We start from the raw sequence: 21,188 nt of genomic DNA on the forward strand, positions 1-21,188 counted from the left end.
CTTCCCAAGCACACACCTCAAAGCACTGTCTTTCTGTTTTTAGTCTGTTGTTCTGGATCTCCTGGTCCTCTCCCCAAGCACTTGTCCTCCCCTGCTTACACTCAGCCTTTTTTTCTCTAGTTCTTCCTCCTGCCATCCTTTTACTTTGATGTTGTGGACCTATGATTCCATTGTGGGCCAACCCCTTATTCTTACCTCTTAGCTCTATTTTTCCCCACTCCATTACATTACATCCCCACAGGTCCTAGCTGTAGTTCATTCACAGGGGCCTCAGAACCACTGAGGGGAGGAAGTAGTCTGTTCCTTGGGGTGGAAGGATCAGCCCACCCTATTCAGTTGTGAGAAGATTAGCAAAGTTCACCAGATCCACGTCTGAGGCTCTCCTGTGTCTCCTTGCCCAGGATTTCCCCATGTCTAGAAAATAATGTGAATTGGTTTCCCCTTGGCCTTCTTATCTCTCCTTTTTTTTTTCTTGTACATTATGAATAATAACTCAAAAAATTGGAAAATTAAAAATAAAGACAAATTGTTGTCCATAATTTCACTACTTAACAACCTTTATCAGTTTGGTGAATTGCTTAAAAGTACGCACGTAAAAAAAGTGCTCTGTTGGTAGGAACGTAAATTGGTACAGCCACTGTGGAAAACAGCAGAGTGGTTCCTCAAAAAAATTAAAAATAGAAATGCCATACAACCCAGTAATTCCACTACTGGGTATTTACTAAAAGGAAACAAAAATACTAATTTGAAAAGATATACCCACCCCTATATTCATTGCAACATTTTTTACAATAGCCAAGATATGGAAGAAACCTAAGTGTCCATTCAAAGATGAATGGGTGAAGAAGATATGCTATCTATACACGATGTAATATTACTCGGCCATAAAAAATAATGAAATCTTGCCATTTGTGACAGTATGGATGAACCCAGAGGGTATTATGCTAAGTGAAATAAGTCAGAGACAAATGCCATCTGATTTCACTTATTTGTGGAAGCTAAAAAGTGAAAAAAAAAAAAAAAGAGACCCATAAATATATAGAACAAAATGATGGTTGCCAGAGGAGAGGTGGGGAGGGGGGGATGGGCAAAAAGGAGTGAAGGGGAGAGGGAGTTACAGGAGTCCAGTTATAGAACGAATAAATTGTGGGAATAAAAGGTACAGCACAGGGAATATAGTAAACAGTATTGTAATAGTGATGTATGGTAACAGATGGTAGCTATACTTTGGTATACAGGGTGAGCATAGCATGATGTATAGAGATATTGAATCACTATGTTGTATACCTGAAACTAATGTAAAACTGTCAACTATATATCAATTTTTAAACATTAAAAAAGAAGAAATTCCTGTAATCAAAGGTTGAAAGTATATGCACACTATTTTTCATTTTGTACACTATTAGGGTTTCCCCTTTGTTACTGGTCTTCAAAAACATTTTAAAAATTAGTGTGTACCATTCCACTGATTGGATGTGTTCATTTTATGTGACTAGCTCTATACTAATATCTCGATGACTTGATATTTTTGCCTCTTGTTTCTCCATGTATGTATGTCCCATTTGGAATTTTTTTTTTTTTAATTTTTTTTTCAACGTTTATTTATTTTTGGGACAGAGAGAGACAGAGCACGAACGGGGGGAGTGGCAGAGACAGAGGGAGACACAGAATCGGAAACAGGCTCCAGGCTCCGAGCCATCAGCCCAGAGCCCGACGCGGGGCTCGAACTCACAGACCGCGAGATCGTGACCTGGCTGAAGTCGGACGCTTAACCGACTGCGCCACCCAGGCGCCCCTGGAATTTTTTTTTTTTATCATAGATTTCTAGTAATGAAGTTATGGCTCAAAGGACGTGACCATTTTTTAGACTCTTGATCCATATTACCAAATTGTATTTGAAGAGGTTATCCTGGGGCGGGGGGTGCCTGGGTGGCTCAGTCGGTTGAGCGTGTGATTTCAGCTTAAGTTATGATCTTGCGGCTTGTGAGTTCAAGCCCTGCGTCGGGCTCTATGCTGGCAGCTCAGAACCTGGCGCTTGCTTTGAATTCTGTGTCCCTCTCTCGCTCTGCCCCACCCTGGCTCATGCTCTCTTTCTGTATCAAAAATAAATGAAACATTAAAAAAAATTTGAAAAGGTTATCCTTAGTGCCATCAGTTGTATCAATGGATACAACTTTTACCATATTCTTTCCAGAAATCAGTGCTGTCGTTTTATACATGTAGCTAATTTCATAAGCAATAAATGTTACTTTATTGTTGTCATTTATTTTTCTTCGATTAGTAGTTTTGTTAATTTCCCATGTTTGTTTGTTTATGGCTCATCTTTTGTAAATTACCTATTTACTTGCCTGTTAACATAGTTTCTCCCTTTCTTTCTGATACATACACCGCTTAATAGTGTCTTCATTATTTTTTATTTTTTATTTTAAAAAATTTTTGTAAACATTTTTATTTATTTTTGAGAGAGAGAGAGACAGAGCATGAGCAGGGGAGGGGCAGAGAGAGAGGGAGACACAGAATCTGAAGCAGGCTCCAGGCTCTGAGCTGTCGGCACAGAGCCTGATGTGGGGCTCGAACTCACAAACCGCGAGATCATGACCTGAGCCGAAGTCGGACGCTCAACTGACTGAGCCACCCAGGTGCCCCTATTTTTTATTTTTAAAAATTTTTGTAAACATTTGTATTTATTTTTAAGAGACAGAGAGAAACAGAGCACTAGCAGAGGAGGGGCAGAGAGAGAGGGAGACACAGAGTCTGAAGGAGGCTCCAGGCCTTGAGCTGTCAGTACAGAGCCTGACATGGGGCTTGAACCCACACACTGTGAGATCATGACATGAGGTGAAATTGGACACTTAACCGACTGAGCCACCCAGGCGCCCCATTATTAATTTTTAAAATCAATGTGTATGAATTCTTTACAAAGATATTACCATTGTCAGACTTAGTACAAATTTTTTTTTTCTTTTTGTCTGTTTTTTTATCTTGGCTATATCTCACTCTGGTTTACATAAGTTTTGAAATTTAATACTGTGAAGTTGGCCAACTTTTTGTAGATTCTTGGGCTTAGAAAGTTGCCTTACCAAAAGGAATAAAAAGGTGAGAAAGACAGAAAAGGAAAGTCAGCCTGCTGTCTGAGTTAGGTATTCAGTTGTATTCAGGGACAGGCATCAGATCCCTGTGGAAAATGGGGTCAAAGGTAACCACCAGATTCTCCCTCACTTCCTCACTGGTGTGGAAGGGTTCAGAGGAGGAAGGTAAGATGGTATCAGCTCCTGGGTGGAGAGCTTGATCCTGATGAGAACATCTTTTCCTCGGGGTTGGGAATAACTTTGGGTAGGTTGTAGGTGACTGGGCGAGAGGTTGAGCTATCATGAGGGGAGGGACAGGGGGTATGACAGGAGACCCTCCACCAAACTTCTTCATTATAGGCCCGAGGCCCACTTAACCTCACTATGTGTTTACTGGGTTTCCCCCTCGTGGAGGGAATTAACCTGGGACTATTGACTGTTGTTCCCAAGTAAGTTACAGCCAGACCTATGTGTGCTTTATGTGAATAAGAAAACTGACATTACTGACATAGAAGGAATTTGTAAACTGGTAAAACCAGCAGAATCCTTTTAGAGTTGGTCTAAAAATTGTTGCTCTTGGCTGCTTAGTGTTGCTGCTAAGAACAAGGAGGGGCCTGCCCTTTAACCTATTGCAAACGACTTATCCAATGTGATTAAAACGTACTTGCTTCCTGCCAATCACTTCGGCTCCAGCAGGAGCTTCATACGGTCCAGAACTCCTCCCCTTCACTCCTGCTGCCTGCTGCCCGCTGCCCACTGCCCACATTCCTTTAAGTAGACGCCTGGTTGCAAACTCCATAGGGCTTCTCAAATAGCTCTGGATTGTAATCAGTAATGTCATAGAAAGGTGGGGAAAACATAAGCTAGGGAAGGTGGAACCAGTGTGGTGGTATCTGAATGTTTCAGAATTCATATTTTTCAGTCTCTTAAAATGTAGCAGTCATATATGCATACGGTTCTACAAAGCTGCCGTGAAAAACAGGAGTCCCCTACAATATTTCTGTTCCATTTTCACTTCCCAGAGACCATTATTTCAATTTTATTTATTTGTTTGTTTTACTAGGTTTGTTTATTTTGAGAGAGAGAGAGCATGGACACACAAGCAGGAAAGGGGCAGAGAAAGGCAGGGAGAGAGAATCCCAAGCAGGATCTGTGCTGACAGTGTAGGGCTGGATCTCAGGAACCGTGCAGTCATGACCTGAGCCAAAATCAAGAATCAGACACTCAACTGACTAAGCCACCTAGGAGCCCCAACAATTATTTCAATTTTAAAAAGTTACTTTTTAATTTGTTAACATTTATTTACTTTTGAGAGAGAGAGAGACAGAGAGAGACAGAGACAGAGCATGAGCGGAGAAGGGCAGAGAGAGAGGGAGACACAGAATCCAAAGCAGGCTCCAGGCTCTGAGCTGTCAGCACAGAGTTGGACGCAGGGCTCGAACTCATGAACCATGCGATCATGACCTGGCCGAAGTCAGATGTTCAACCGACTGAGCCACCCGGGTGCCCCAGGCATACGGATTATTTTAAATCAAACTTATTTCAGAGAGAGCCTAAGGACACTCAGACTGTCCTCTGTTTCCCTGAAAGTGGCAAATCTCCCATAAAAAAGGTACCCTTCCTGTACCAGGAGGTAGAGACATCCTTATCACTAAAGACAGGAACTTCAGAGCCAAGAAAGCTGTATAGACAAAGCTTATTACTTTTTACTAATTTACTACCCCAGCCCAAATTCCGTTTAGAATTATTTACCAGTTGAAACTCCCAAAGGTAAGTTTTCTCTGTCCTGTCAATTCCTCACAGATTGTCTGTCTAGAAAGAACAAAAACTGCCTGCCACTCACCATTTCTTTAGGTCTCAATTTCATAATTGGGTCTCTGTGCTCATGTTATTAAACTTTGGTTTATTTTGTCCTGTTAATCTATCTCACATGAATTTAATCCTCAGCACAGTTAGAAGAACCCTGGACCAAGGAAAATGTCTTCCTTTCCTTCACTTGAAGCTGTCAGCAGGATAAACTTCCCCTGGACATTTGCTCTGAAGATTCTGCAGCTTTGAGATCTTGGGACATAGGACACAAAATCGACAGAAGGTAAGACTTCTTATGTTGGCCTTCTGAAATCTCTGTCTGTGGGGTCCAATGGAAAAAGAGGGGTGAAAGTTGTATTCTAAACTCAGCAGATAAAAGTACTGGAACTAGTTCCTTGGGCTTCATGGCTCTTGATAAAAATTTGGTAGAGTACTCTTGGGCTACTGATCCATTTCCTCCCAGAGATGGTCTTTGTTTTTCTTTGCCTTTTATGCCATTTGTCATTAAGCGCGCGCACGCACACACACACACACACACACACACACACACACACACCCCACAGGGAGAACACAGGAATGGACCCTCTAAGCCTACTGTTCAGACTACCCTCATGGGCAAATTCAGTGATTCTCGTCAAACCAGTGTCTATTTAGACAAACTTTGTTGTGGGTTAAAGTGCACGTGAGGTAAAAACTGTTGCTATGGGACATCTTGGAAGCCAAAGCTGCAAGGGTGGTGGGCACGAATCAAGCGCTTAAAAGCTTTTAGAGCATTCACCACCTAACCCAGTTTCCCGTGGTAGGATGTTTGTCACGGAATGGGTTAGATTGACACTAGGTCACCTGGCAACCTCAAAAAAAAGTTCTGTGCAATGAAATGCACTGCACAGCACACAATCTTCAGCCCTATGGCACATTCCTCCTGTGTATTAGGAGACTCAAGGCCGAGCTAAAGCTGTTAAAGTGCATGTAAGAGAAACCGGATGAGGTATTCCTTTCATCTTCAGTGTCTAAGGGCTTGGTTTGTGACCAGTGAGAATATTCTCTGTGTTCTCCACTATCTGGAGGGTGCACTTACCTGGATGTGCTTTGGTGACCAAATAGAATGGGGATCTGAGACATGCAGTTATAAGCAGGACTCTCTTTGTCCAGCTGTGCCAGCTCTTAGGAATTTGTTGTGAGAGATCCCCCAGCCCACAAAGGACATTTGTCATCTCAACCTTCATTGCTTGTTAGTGCTGGAAAGTCCCATTCCAGTAGTGCCTGCCTGGTATCACAGATTAGCGAGTCTGTGCCTGGAGGTATCTCACATTTGTGGGAGCGAGATGCCATATATTCCTGCCACCTGGACAATGACAATTTTTGCTCTCTTATACTATTTTGGGGAGTAAACTTTTGGATCATAGGGAAAGTAAGTTTGTTTCTCCTGTTAATATGTCTCATGTAGATTTAATTCTTAGCCCAGCTAGAAGAACCTTGGACTAAGGAAAATTTTTTCCTCCCCTTCACTAGTGATGTCCCTTTATAGACATCCCTTTATTTTATTCTCCACACAGACAACTTCTTAGCCTCATCCTTCCAATCTAATTATATTATAATTTTGGATGAGATCAATACATGAGTTTTACCTCTCCATGGCTATGCAAATATTATATGTAGCAGACCCATATAGTGCACTATGATTACATTTGCTTTTATAAAATTTGTTCTCTCTGGCATTAACTTCATTTTTGTCACTGCATAGCATTCTAGAAATCTGTCTCCTCCATCCTTCAACACTCTTAAAACTAAGAACTTACTCTTCAGTAAGTTCAAACACCCCAGACTTAATCAGCTTAATCTTCTTGTGGACAGGACAGTTTATTCAGCAGACTGTAGCATTTATTATGGTTATTCAGGTCACTGTCCTTACTTCTAGGTTTTTGATTCTTTCACTGATTGTGAATGACAGGGGTAAACTCTGGATAAACTTGTGTTCAAAATGCTAAGGATTTTCTAGTATTCCATACAGATGATCTTCCTAGCAATCTCTTCTGTAGGATGAAGTATTTTCAGTAGGTGCCATATGAGTATTACCATTAGCTTGTTATTCTCCTGTTTTCTCATCTCTCCTTTTCATTTCCTTTGTAAGGATATCAATTTCCTTAGCACAGATGCTCTAAAAGACTTACTAACATTTTTTTCAAATTTTCGATAAGGCAGTAATATTTTCTTCCCACATAGCACAAAACACTGCATCAATATCCAATCTCGGAAAGATATTGCTGGTGGCATTAAAATTGGTACGACAGTTTTGGGAATAAATTTGCCAATATGCAAAAGAACTACAGAAATCATCATTCTTCTGCCTTTGCAATTTCAGTGTAGGAATACATTGTAAGGAAATAATCCAACACATGGAAAAAGCTGTATGTAACAACAGTCACAATGGTGTTATTTGTAGGAGGAACAGGTTGGAAACAATATAATATCAATTAATAGGAGAATGGCTAAATAAATTATGGAATATATATTTTGCTTTTACATGCATGTTATATGCAAATAAACATAACATAAGGATAATTTATCCAGGTATAGTGTGATTGCAACTGTGTAAAACATTGATGTTGAGAACTAAAACTGTCTACCTCATACAGATTTTGTCTACATGAATATGACTCCATATTCCAATGTTCATTAGCATAAGTTTACCAAGAACCTCTTGGCGAGGCACATAAATTTATTCATAACAGGAACTTTTCAACAGATCCTATTAATTCATCAATAGAAATCATCAACTGATAGCTCATATCCTAAGGCTTTTTGAGCCCCTCAACCCAAAATTCTTGCCTCATTATATCCTTCACACCTGAACACGGGTGCCTGGGTGGCTCAGTCAGTTAAGTGTCTGACTCTTGATTTCAGCCCAGGTCACGATCTCATAGTTTGTGGGATCAAGCTCCAAGTTGGGCTCTGTGCTGATAGTATAGAGACTGCTCAGGATTCTCTCTCTCAAAAATAAACAAAAACAAAAAAAACACCCTGAGCAATTATATCATGATATGTATCCAGTCTTAAACGATGCCTGCTCGTTGAAAGTCCCACCTTGAACAAAACTCCAAAATTTCAGTAAAATCTGATCCTGCCCTTCCCTCCCTGAGACAGAACCAAAGCTCTAATGAGGCAGTGCTCTCCCTAGCGGTACTGAGTCTGTCCTGTATTAACAGATTATGTTGATGATACTTGGGAAACCACACTCAACAGTGTAGAAAAACTATGCAATAAATACATGTAGAAAGATGAAAGGAAGGTGTAAAAATAACAATAGTCATGTAAGGGAATTGGTATTTAGCCAATTTTCAAGCCTGTTTTAAATGGTATTCTTATATAATGAGGGCAAGGCTTATTTCAATCAATAACTAGGAGTTCATTTTGGTGCAGCCACATTTTAATATGTAAAGATCAAATAAAGGCAAAGCTGTGCAACTTGTTATTCTCTTCCTTGTGTTTTGTAGAACAATCAATAACAATCCAGAGACAAGACTTCTTAGGTAGGAAACAGAGCTATTCATATCGTAATTATGCTTGTGGAATCGAAATACTTACGGGGTCTGTTGTAATGAAAATGATCGAAAATGCTCTAAAATGACTTAGTTAATGTTGAGAAACAATCAGGAGGACATTGACTATGGCCTTTAAATGGTATTTGGTATTTAATGGGACAGAGGCTTTAGACAACAGCTTGCTTAGCACTGAGCTACATAAATGTTGTAACCCTAACACAGCATAAACAGATTTCACAAAATTAAAGCCAGCTTTTATTAACAGCAATCTTGTAGTTGATGGGTTTTGTAGTGTTTGTCAAATGTTTCCCATTTTTTTTTTAATGAAAATCAGGGAGAAAAGCTGGCCTGTGGATAGAGTTTGTCACAGCTGGCAAAGGCGGCTATTCCTTTGTATGTCTTGCAGTTACCTGTCTTATGTCAAGTTTTCCCATGCAGACAAACTTGGACTTTTTTTTTTTTATTAGAGAGAAAGTAAGAGCACACGTGTGCACAAGTAGGGGAGAGGAGAGGGTCAGGAGGAGAGAGAATCTTAAGTAGGCACCACACTCAGTGCAAAGCCTGATGCGGGGCTCAATCCCACTCCCACGACCCTGGGATCATGACCGGAGCCAAAATCCAAGACTCAGAAGGATGTTCAACCAACTGAGCCACTAAGGTGCCTCTGGTTTGATTTTTAAAAATGGCTCTGGATAAGTCAATTAACAGTCTATCACCCAGGTAAATCTCATTTCTGTACTGGTAGTAACCAATACCATTATCTTTTAACTTTTTTTCTCTAATGCATAAATATGCTTTGTAGGGAGAAGCACATCAAGCAAAGCACAACAACAACAAAATAGGATCTATCAACAAAGAAGTCCAAAAATTTCACGATATGACGAGATTTACAAAGCTTCTATTTCAGGTAAAGATACACTGATGACAGAAATAAAGACAGTTATATTAAGATTAATCAGGTAATTTTATTAAATATTTACCATTCAGCAGCAACCAACATGAACATCTGAGCTAACAGAATCTTTTGAAATGTTCTGCTATATAGCTGCTTCAGAAATACACGCACATGATAAATTGAACTGTTCATTGCCAGAAAAACTTTTTAAAAAAGGGCTTCAAGAGCAAATAACACTGATTTATACTGTGCCCAAGCACTAGTCAACAATCTATTAAATTACAAAGGAAAAGGAAATCAAAGAAGCTTTGTTATCTTATATGCATGTCAACTTATTTAAATGGAAGACTTTACTTCTTTAAAGCAACAGGAATATGGAGCTTCCTATGTGTGTGTGTATGTGTATTTAAGGATGTGATTACAAACACAAAGTGTTATCATCAAGGCAAAAGCTAGTTCCAGAAATTTCCAACTGCAAAACTTGCAAGATACAAAGCTAAAATTCGGATGTTCCTTTTCTCAATTATGAATACTTTCACTAAACATAAATATTTAACATATATTAATTTTTCTGACATTCAAAATTGTAAAGTCAATATGGCAGAATTATTGTTAAAAGCACATATGTACAAATATTCTTTTTCCATACATAAAGTATTTGGCATAATTATAACAATCATACTGCATCCACAACTGTTTGCTTTTATTTTTACCTTTTTTTTTTTTTACACATAATGGTATCTCTTATTAAAATTAACCAGTTATGTACAAAAATACTTGAACATTTATTATAGAAAACCTCTATAACCAGCCTCAACAGCGTATACCTGCTGAATGGTTTCATTAAGAGAATATAAAAAAGTGGTCACTGCCTTCCAGGTAAGCTATCAACAAAAACAAATGGGGTTAAACTAAAATGAGCTTCCCAACAAAAGAGGGAAAATATTTAACAGTGTGATTTAAAATACAGTTCATATTTATTGAGTGTTATAAACAGTCAGTAAAAGAAAAAAACAAGGCTACAAAATACATTACTAAATACAAGGTGCTTTTTCCACATGTCTGCAACTGGGGCATCAGCATCCCTACCTAGATCTGAGATGCTGTGTGTCGGTCCTCAAGCCAGCGGGGTCTACAGCCATCTCACCCATCAGCAAAGACAGGATCAGCTAAGAAGACAAGCTCCGGTAGGAGCTTGGAGAGTTGTGAAGAATTTTCTATTTGGTGCAGGATTAAAAGTTAATGCCCTTGCCTTTTGAAAGTCCTTTTGCCATTTAATCATGCTAATATATTTTCTCTAAGGTTTTTTTCTTCATTTACGCTATTGATTTAATACTGTCCTGTATTGATTCCTGAATTCTTGTTAATGGGACACATTAATTTGTGCCCATTTAACACACGAACATCTGTGCTTCTTCAGTGACAAATATGCTGCAGAGGGAACGATCAAGGAAGGAAGCTTGCGCAAGATTCAAGTAAACATTTCTCCTGGGGTCTTTTGCTTAATCTAGCCGATTGGAACTCTCAAAGTAAATTGCACCTTGAAAAGAAATACAGTAGATACCATGATGTCAGGGTGCTAAAGGATTCACCAACCAATTCACAAAGCAGAGTTTGAAGAAAGCAGACAGTGGTCAATGTCAAAAGCAACCTTAAAGAACTCTTTTGTTTCAAGAACAAAACAACTTGCAGCCCTATTTCTTGCAACCCCTTAAGTGTATTGTCTAATGAGCCTGCTAACTTGTGATTCTGTTGAAGTGCACGGATCAGTCTTCTCATGGAAAGAGCGAGAAGCCTCCCCTTATATACAGAAGAAGCCTTCTAAAGTAAGGACCGTCGTGTTAGGATGTGCATCGACTTAGTAAGCTTTCTCGGAGTATCAAGTATTCAGTAAAAAGTGTACAACATCACGCGCCCTATTGTTGGACAATCTCGTATTGGTTTTAAGATTAAACTAGATAAAAAAAAGGGAACATAAAAAGATACAAAAGAAGTCTTCAGCACTATTTACCACTTCCAAACGAGAAACGTTTTAAGGAAAGTCAGCCATACTCCATGTAACATCCGGCGTTTTAGATCAGTAACTTTTAATATTGTGCAACATATTAATAAGCAGGTTTTAATTCCATTCACTGAAAGACGAATCTGGGTAAGTTATTAAAGTGCCTACACTAAACATCTCCTGGTCCTACCGCCTATTCTCTTGTAAACGGCCGGGCCTCCTGGCAGGGGACTAGCAGAGGGACTCACAACTGCGAGACCTTGCGAGGCAGGGGCCGGGGCCGCGGGCCGGGCTCAGTCCTCCGGGTCCCGTTCTCCAGGTGGCCGGGCCGCGCCGCCAGGGGCTTGGGGGGCAGCGCGGGCGGCTCGGCCGTGACCGGGATGGAGAGGCTGTGAGGTAGCGGGACGGGCCGCCGCAGAGTCCGCTCGTACACGCTGTAGGGCGGCGGCGTTTTGCTCTCCTTGCGCACCGGCTCCTCCGGCCCGCTGTAGCCCGGCCCCGCCGCCGGCGCCGACTGTTCGTTCACCTGATTTTCGAAGCCTGAGGTTTCCGAGGTGCTACACCGGCTGAGAGAAGAGATGCCACTGCTGTAGCTGCCCGACAGGACGGGGGAGTTGGAGATCAGCCCCGGGGAGTGATACTCCACTGGAGAGGGAGTGAAGGACTGCACCGAGCCCTGCCCAAATGCAAGGGGAAAGGCAGAGGAGAGAAAAGTCACGGCCATCCTGAACACCGTGCCGGGCTGCACGAGGAACCCTCCCAGGCCCCTGAACTCAAGCCCTAATCCCCAATACTCAGAATGTCACCGCATCTGGGCTCAGGGTCTTTAATGAGGCAGTACCTTAAAATGAGGCCTTCGGGGTAGGCCTGCCTGGTATCCTTATAAGAAGGGGACATTTGGCCACACAGGGAAAAGACCACAGGGAAAAGACCTCAGGAGAAACCAAGCCTGGTGACGGCTGTTTGGGGATGCTGTAGCCTCCAGGAACTGTGAGAAAATAGATTTCTCTTGTTTAAGCCTCCCAAGCTGTGGTGGTTGGTGATGGCAGCCCTTCTTGGCCTACAGCAAACCCCCAGACTCGGATATGAGGTGGTTTTATTCTCAGCACGGAAAACGTTCATCCAAGCTTACCTCACTGCCCATTTTCAGGATAGAAAGAGGACAAATGTAATCAGGAAGAAAATTCAGAGGCATATAATTAGTCCTGTGATTTGGAAGACAGGGAACCAGCAACGGAAGGCTCTGGCATTACCATCTTCCCTTTCCAGCTCAGCAGGGACCGGCTCAGAACTGGAGGACAGCAGCCAGGGCAGTCGGAGCGGGGACAGGCCTCCCAGCAAAGGCCTCCAGAGGAGGAGGCAGGCACAGGAGGCCCGTGTTTGAGTTTGCTCCCACCCCAGACCCTTGACCTGGAGCTGCCCTTGCGTAGCTCTCAGGCTCGAGAGTTGGACACAGGACTTGTTGCATCTGGAGTGTTTTCTAAAACCCTGACTTGGTTGCTAATTTTTTTAAAGAGGAAGATTTCTCAAAAACCCCCACATTTTTTGGCATTTGATAAAAAAAAAAAAAAACAAACAAACCCTGGAAGTTCTAGCAACAATGGTTTGCTTTCTCTTAATGAAGATAATTTTTGAAGCTGATGAGGGGCTTTCCCCTTGAGACGGGACACGAACTCTTCAGTTTACGGTAGCCTTCGCCACACTGTTCTACCAGCCTCCTTCACTCATTCATGTCAGCTGTCTACCCTGTTGACATCTGGATTTGCTACTTCCCTATCAGGTGTCCTATGGAAAATGAGTCCTAAGTGATGCTCTGTGAAAGGAGGGTTCTACTGGGAAATAACACATACTATGCACTCCTTGAGTACATTTAAAGCATAGTAGCAGTTCAAGTTTTCTAATAAAGAAAACGAAAGGACTCTGCCGCCCAGTGTTTTCTACACGTACCTGACCACAGACCATTTTTTTTCTGTTTATCACATAATGGTCCATAACTAATGTTGTATGGGACACATTTTTGCCAAATGTTATCCTAGACTAACTTCACCTTGGTCTCTCAACTAATGCTGGTAGACACAAATGTGTTCATTAGCAGGAGCCTAAAATTAAGCATCACCAATTAAGAGATCCAAATGCACTGCTCGTTATCAAAAATTAGACCACAAGTTCAAAATAAGGCAGGTAAGCTCAGCCTTCTCCAGAGGATTAACTCCATCACTTAATTGCTGGAAAAAAAACTAAGTTAAGGCAGCAAACTACATTCTATGCATCGCAAAGGTCATAACTGGGTAGCAGTGTGTCCCCTAACATAACGCAGGAGTTATAACACAACGTTCCGTTGTCTTTTCAAACCCCTTTTGTAGAGATATGGCTAGAAAGCTATACCTGGCCAATAAGAACCTCACCAGCTCTGCAGAGGGAGTATACACCACCTTCCTATATAGGAGTGTTTTGTAGCTACCTGAACATTCTCATCCCTTAGGTTCTTTTTACAGAATCAACCTCTGTGACTTACCATGTTATTACTACTCTGCAAAAGCAAGTTGGAAAATGCAGATGTTAATTGCATTAGCAATATGTGGGAGCTCCTTGTGAGTAAGGGTACATGTAAGATGTGGAAACATCATGTTGCTTTCTTTCCCATCAAGTCAACTTGATGGTCCGTGGCTTCCATAGAGAATGCAGTCACATGTACCTTATGATTAACAGCTGCATTGCAGAATGACCAAAAAAAAAAAAAAAAAAAAAAAACCCTAGCAAATAATTTGCACTCTCCAGCAAATTTCTACATCAGAAACATTGGCAATGCAAATGAAATCACACTTCCTTGCAATTTTCTCCATTTTGGGGCTTTTGTTTTCCAGATTCTCAGTTTCTATCAGCAACTATCCTTAGCACCCAGATGCATTGGATCACGACCTGCCCCTATGTTTTTAGAAGCTAATTTGTCTTTTTCTTTCACATTAGCTAGAAATACCTCAACAAAAAGGACATGGAGCATGTAAATCCTCACTCAGACACAAAGTCATTCTTTTCACAGTCACTTCAACCTTGTATTTGCCTCTGGTGCAGCAGCTCTGAACACCAATGTCTGTAGGTATTGACAATCCTTGCAGCCAATCTGATTCAATTTGGATAGAGACCAAATATTATTCTTTATCTTCATGAGGGATTTTGTATGTTTACAGATGTTAAATAGCCTATGTTTACATATCAATTTAAACGTCTCATCTTTAAAGCTTTTCAATTTGTTTCCTAGAAATTTTTGAATTCATTTTACTGTCTTTTTTTTATTATCAAGTATATATCTCTACTGTAAATGAAAACCTTAGGATAAAATATTAAAAGAGAAGAAGTTGGGTTTGACTTTGTCAAAATGGGTGAGGCTGATAGAAGCAAAAAGGTACAGGAGACCATTTACTAGGTCTTTATTATCAAGTTTTTCAAGTTGTTTTTCTTTTTCTTTTTTTCTGATGTCCCTTAAACCAAAGGGGCTGACTGAAAACATCCTAGGAAATACACTGAGACCAGATTTCTTTCCTAGTTCAGTGTATACACAGACTCTAGTCTGTACATTCTCACTTTCCCGACTTGGGGAATGAGGCTAATATAAAAACAAGCGGTTTCATTCATGGAGGCAGCTCTCTGAAAGCAAAGTCTAGTATTTTCTTTCCAATCTTCCTCCACCCCTTCTTTAGATATTCTTTGTCTGGTCTATACCAATGAAAGCACTTCAGTGATACACCGGGAGGAGTCCTAAGGAAAGAAGGAATGTGGGGCCAGTCTCTAGCCCGAGTCTAAGTCAGAGTCTGTACCTTCAGTGGAGATCTCCCAGCAGGCGAGGGGGATACTGACGTTGTATGTCTTGCTGGTGAAGCTGTAAACAGAGAGAGAAATCCTTTCAAAAACCAGAAAAACCAGAAAGGTGACAATCTGAAAATGCCCTCTGTGTACAAACTCCTACAGATGGCCCAGTGCCCAAGGCCCTCCTAGGCAAGGGGGGTAAGGGAGAAAGGGACACCTTTCCAAAATAGATGCCTCACAAAGGATGGCAGCACCAAGCCAGGGGAGAATTAGTGAAAAGTCACCAGAGCATACATGATGCTCTACAGAAGTGACAGAGGCTTGAACTGCACCCATGTTCCATTTCTGCAAAGTCCAGATGCTTTTCCACTGCCCAATCTATTTCAAAAGGTGCTTTTAGGTGTGAGGTGCTGAGGAGAAGTCTTTGGAAAATAGCTGCTGACTCTGACCCGGGCAGCAATGGGTAGACCCAGGGCATCCAGGCAACTTAGAAAGGGTCCATGAGAATAAATTCACACCAGCCTCCACTTTCATATCCCAATACTCCAAAACAGAAGACACTTGGCCACGTCCAGACAGGAAATGAGAAGTTTTCTGTTTACCTCCCTAATGCTCCTACTCAGGTCTTCTCTTTGCACCTGTGGGGTGGAAGTTGTGGGGGGGCAGGAGTGCAAGTGGTACTCTATGAATTTCATCATTATGGCAAAGAAGTGTTCTCTCTTTGTTTCTCCCACTAGACTTTCAACCCTACACCTGGGATTCAGAACGGGTGATGGCACTGCTCCGTGTGCTTGTAGGTCAAATTCAGCCCCCTGAGGCATAAGCACGCACATGGAGGGCTGCCGTGATGCAGTCAATGTGGTGAGTGTGAGACATTTCCCAATTCCACCTACAGAGGTTTCAGTGAGTTCAGGGTTTCTTGGTCTGTGATAAGCTGCCATTCTCCCAGCTGTCAAAGTGAGGTTTGCAACGCTTAAGAAAACTAGAGAGAGGCTGAAGGAAACAAAGACAGACAGTTACGGATCCCCCAACAGTGACCACGGATGATGACAGGAGGACAGACCAGGAAAGCAATCAGTGCAGAAGGGAGGGTGGTCCTGCCAGGTTCAATCGGGAGAGGTGAGTCACCTGTGTGCTCTGGGTGCTGGGGGACCAGAGAGAGTGGCCCACTGTTGCTCTGCCCTGCACACTAAGGGCATGCCACCGGCACTTGCCACGTTCCAGCACCAGCATTTAGATTTCCTATCCTGTCCCCGGTGGGTGTTGACGATGGGAGAAAATCACGTATGCTTGGAGAAACAGATCCTGACTGGGAATTGTATTTCTTCCACTGCTGTGTGTGGCACAAGTCCAGGTTTACTGTAGCTGACCATCTGCTTCATCCTGACCCAGGCATTCAGTGGCCCCACCACGGTGGACTCCACAGCAGCCCTCGCAGCCACGGCATATCCAGAGATGTTTCTCTAGAAAGGCATTCTCCCACAGAGGCCTAAAATAGTTGGTCAGTATCCTTGCCTACTTACGAGTTTGAATGGGCCTAGCAACTTAACTACCATCAATATTACTGTTCCTTTGAAAACGCTTTCCAAGTTTCCAACATCATGACACATCCAAATTTAAACTGGAGAATGCTTGACTATATGTACATCATGAATAAGATACCAATTACTTGATTGATGCATTTTCCGCTGTCCAGGGTGACAATGGTATTCTAATGCAGATTACCAATTAAGCCTAGTTACTTCTTACTGTGTCTAAAAATCTCCCAAGCCTTTCAAAACCTGTTGGTGACTTTTAGTTTTGGCAAGTATAGAATACACTGGGTAGCACACAGTGTATTTTAAAAAGACAGAGAAAGTTGCTTAGTTAAAAAAGAAAACAGAAGGATGAGATGCTACTATACAGCAAATGAAACATGAATGATCAACCCAGAAAAATCCATGAAGGAAATGTCCTATTTAGGCCAGTTGTATTTGTAAAGCTTCAAAACTACTCTAGACATATGTGACCGTTGAAAAGACTCTCCCCATCACCAGCATAGGTAAAGTCAACAGAGCAGGTCTTAAAGGCTGTACCGTATCAAGTTCACTGAGCAAACGGCTTATTCAGTTGGAAAGGGTGCCTGTTATTCCTATCAACTCATGAAATAAAAAATTCTTAAAAATTTTCTCCAAATCTAGAAAGCTTTGGTAAAATACCAATTCCAGGGCTTTACTCCAAAAATGGTGATCTCCTGATTCAGTAGGTCTGAGGTTAGGCCTAAGAACTTGCTTCTTAAACCATCACCGGAGGGGATGCATCACCCTGAATCAACCTGTTAAGAAATCTCCCTCTTGAATACAGATTTCTCTATGCAAGGGATAGCAACGGATGTGAGGTCAGTTGTTCCCCACAAGCCTATTAAGTTACTGGTAGTCAATTCCTATTTAGGGGCAACGTGAAACCCTGGCATCAGTCCTGAGTAAGAGTGAAGTGGCTGACTTCACAGAGCTTGACAGGAATGAGGTGGTTAAAGCAAAGGACAGAGAAAATACTACTGGCTGGTCAAGGTTAGGGCACCTCCCCAAATTCCAAGGACGGTGCCGAGCAGGAGAACATTCTACAAAATCTGTGTATGGAGTTGATAAGGAATGGAGCGCTGTTTGACTTAGTATAGTGAGAAGTTCAGGAAAGAGGGGAAAAACATTGCAAATGAATTATGCAGCTACTAAGGTTTTTACCTCAGACATCCAATGCCCACTTTTCTCTGAGGAATTCACGACAAGTTGGAGTAGTCATAAAAGTGCTTTTATAAAAGTGATTGTTCAAATGCTTCAAATACCCACCAGTTTGTGTGGGTCTTGGAGGGACAGGGGGAGAGAGAATTTTCCCACTATCCGACATGTTCTTGGCTTCTTTCCCACTGTCCAGGCTCCAGCTGCTAGGGGTGGGATTCACAGCTGGAAGGGAATAACACAGCTAAAAACACATGGACCACTTTGCCCCTCCGACACTTGCGATCTTAGAAGAAAGTCAAATTATCCAGAATGAAAAAATCAACTGGATTAAAAACAACAACAGCAACAATAACAGGAAACCTCCTAAATACTAGGCCTTTATTTAATTGCTTACCTCACAGTTATAGTTGACATTTAATTGGGTGGTAGCATGTCTGTTTATTTCCCCTCAAGCAGTCCAACAGAACTACAAATCTCTACAAGAGCATAGAATCTTGTTGAGAATTACAAATGTGTTTAGATGCTGGATAACAGATGGAGGATGTAGTCACTACACTATTTTAAAACTTGGGTTTTAGTGTAAATTTGTGGACAAGTGGCATCCAAAAAGGGGGAAGGCAGCGAAAGGCTAATATTTCAACTACCTGGCAGAATTACAATGCTACACCATCCTGATGACCAACTCTTTGAGAAAAGAACTCTTGTTACTGAAATCAATGGATTATACCGAAGTATGTCCTGAAAAAAGTAATTTGGAATGCTGACAGTATCATTACTTTCTTGTAATTTGCCTGTTCCATGCTTCAGTAAGATGTAGAAATATGGAACAACCCTGTTAGGAACAAGGGCAAGACACACAAGATTATAAATAGCTGCTATGAAAGAAGGTTTACAGAAGCAAGACTTCAGAGTTCCTGCGGCTTGCTCCCTGGACAGACGCTGCCATCTGGTGGACACTTGTAGGATTCCAACCTTTTACTCTAAATGACCACATTCATTTAATGGCATGGAATTACCACTCCTAAAATAATTTTTCTCTGCTCGGTTTTAAATTTGCTTTGTGGTTTTCTTTGGTAGAAGTGGTGAGAAAAATAATAAGCTCTCCTGGCAAAGATTAATATCTGACTTGTAACGTTAAAGCAAAATTTGTGTTTTAAAATAATTTTGGCTCTCTTCTCACTGATTTCAATCTCCCAAGGAAAGTTTTAATGTTAATCTACCCGTGTACTCAAATGACAATACAGTTTAGTTCTTAATGAGGACAATTAAAGTGCACTTTACGGGAACATTTCATTAGTGACTCTTGATGCGTTGGCTTACGGGACCACTTGACTGTTGAGGCCTGACCCTGAGAGAGGCAAGTGGGGGACCTACCGCAAGCCCCCACCTGCACAGTGGAGGAAATCACATTTAATCTGCTGTTCATCTTCTGCTGTGTTGCACAGACTGATGCTAATTGGCTATTAACTGCTATGCATGTGTTTCTCATTTTGTGTGTGACCTTGAGGCAGGGCACACTCCATTATGCACTGGATTGCAATTCTTAAATAGTATGTGAGTCCCCACAAACAACAGAAGAACTGGCAGGGTGAGCTTTGTAAAGGAAACAAAGGGCCGCTGGGGGAGGGGGGGGACCAGGCAATCAATCTGGGAAGGTGCTATTTTCCCTGTGCTAAACAAGTACCTAATTGGCAACTCTGTTTCAGGGAACACAGGAATTGCCTTGGTGACATGACACCAGAAGCCATTAAACAGAGGAGTTCCTAACTTGCTCAGGTTCTGCTGTTCAGTCCCACAAGGAAACAGTTTTGAAAGAATGCATCATCAATGGCTGTCTTTCATTAATCCCCTAAGGGGCAAATTAGTCCCAATCATTAAAGATCTGAAGATCTGCCTTCCACACAAACACACGGGAGACTGGAGGAAATGAGGACAAAACATACCCTTCCACATTTCAGGACTGATGAAGGGGCTGGCTTTATACCCACCTTTCTCAGGTGCAGAAAGATTTGGGTCACTGCGTGGCAAGGCCCCATCTCCAATATGATTAAACAGCAGCCTCTGGAAAGGTATAAGAGTCTATTTTTATGGTGCAATTTGCTGTCATGTGAGACCTTCTAGAAAATGAGATGATTGTCTCATTACTGAAACTTTTTGTTCAAAATAATTTTTACATGGTATATGATGAGCCTACGAACCAAGAATTCGATTATATTTAAGGAAAAAAGGGAAGAACTTTAAGTTTAAAAAGTTTGTATTCAATTTTAAATGTAAATGGTAAATACATTTTCATAATAAAATGGAGGGAAAAACAGTAAGGAGCACTAAAGCTATGGTGCTCTTTATAAATACAAATGCTAGACTGGCAATATGAAATGCAAATAAGAATGAAAAAAGAATTATTAGCTCAAAAAATCTCTAGTGAATGGACATATTTTCAGTCCTAGGTTAAAAACATGGGAAATGGACAATATTCTACAATTTTTAACCCACAAAAATGTCACTTTTACATGGTTCTACCAAATATAGTAAAAAAAAAAAAAAAAAAAAAAGAAAAAGAAAAAGTGAGAGTCCTTAAAAGGAGATGCACCACATCAATGTGTAGCATTGAGCTTTTGGTTACTACACACTGCTTCACATTTTACCAAAAGTGGAAAAGTCGGAGGCTAATCAAGGAAGGCTTTCAGAGTCCCCCATGCTGGCAACACGCACTCCTGGAGCCGATGGAACAGAGTGTGAAATTCCCTCGCAACACCAAGTGACAAAGGGAAATAAAACTGGGGAGCTAGTTCAGCCAAACGCACTCAGAGAGAATTTCTGCGAGACATCAGTGTTGTGCAGATGAGGTATCCTGGGGCTTTCGGGAAGATTATACAATCAGCAAAGATAAACCAATCAAGCCACATCCCACTCGCTCTCATCCATTTCCAGATGCAGTTACAGACTTCTGCCAGGATGGTGTAGAAAAACAGAAAAATTAGCCGGAACATAAATAAGTATAGTTCTCTACTCCTAAGTTATTCCCAAAGCATTGGTAAAACCCAGGGTTACCCAACAATCTTCACCTTTGGAACCACCCTTCACGGCCCTTGAAGTGCCCGTTGGGCCAGGCCTTTGGCCCTGCCCTCACCGGGACCAAGAGGGACCACTTCAAAACCAAGGCCAGGCAGGACGTGAGGGCCACAGTGCTTTACTCCCGAGGCGTACAGGGAAAGCCTGGGCACTCAACTGCTTCTCCCTCAATGTAGTACAGAAGAATGGCAAAGGTGAACAGAAATTGGCCCTGCACTCCTGGGTACCTAGTCTGAAGCTTTCTCAAACTAGGTAGAGGTCAAAAGAGAGGCTGCTGGA

At 41.6% G+C, this 21,188-nt stretch overlaps 1 protein-coding gene across 8 annotated transcripts in view; it reads right to left on the reverse strand.

Annotated features, from left to right (window-relative positions):
• Positions 1–9,364: 9,364 nt before the first annotated feature.
• Positions 9,365–21,188, reverse strand: part of DOCK4 (dedicator of cytokinesis 4) — a 438,192-nt gene continuing 426,368 nt past the window's right edge. For 6 of the 8 annotated variants that reach the window (XM_045495353.1, XM_045495356.1, XM_045495351.1 and 3 more), the window contains 4 exons: positions 19,826–19,898; positions 17,946–18,059; positions 15,132–15,193; positions 9,365–11,992 (listed from right to left, as the gene is read on the reverse strand). In XM_045495353.1, the coding sequence (XP_045351309.1) occupies positions 11,561–11,992; positions 15,132–15,193; positions 17,946–18,059; positions 19,826–19,898 (681 nt within the window). In that variant the 3' untranslated portion in view covers positions 9,365–11,560. The remainder of the gene's footprint in view (positions 11,993–15,131; positions 15,194–17,945; positions 18,060–19,825; positions 19,899–21,188) is intronic. The other 2 variants (XM_045495357.1, XM_045495354.1) reach the window with 1 other exon arrangement.

Source organism: Leopardus geoffroyi, chromosome A2 (assembly GCF_018350155.1).
Source record: "Leopardus geoffroyi isolate Oge1 chromosome A2, O.geoffroyi_Oge1_pat1.0, whole genome shotgun sequence".
Taxonomy (NCBI): domain Eukaryota; kingdom Metazoa; phylum Chordata; class Mammalia; order Carnivora; family Felidae; genus Leopardus; species Leopardus geoffroyi.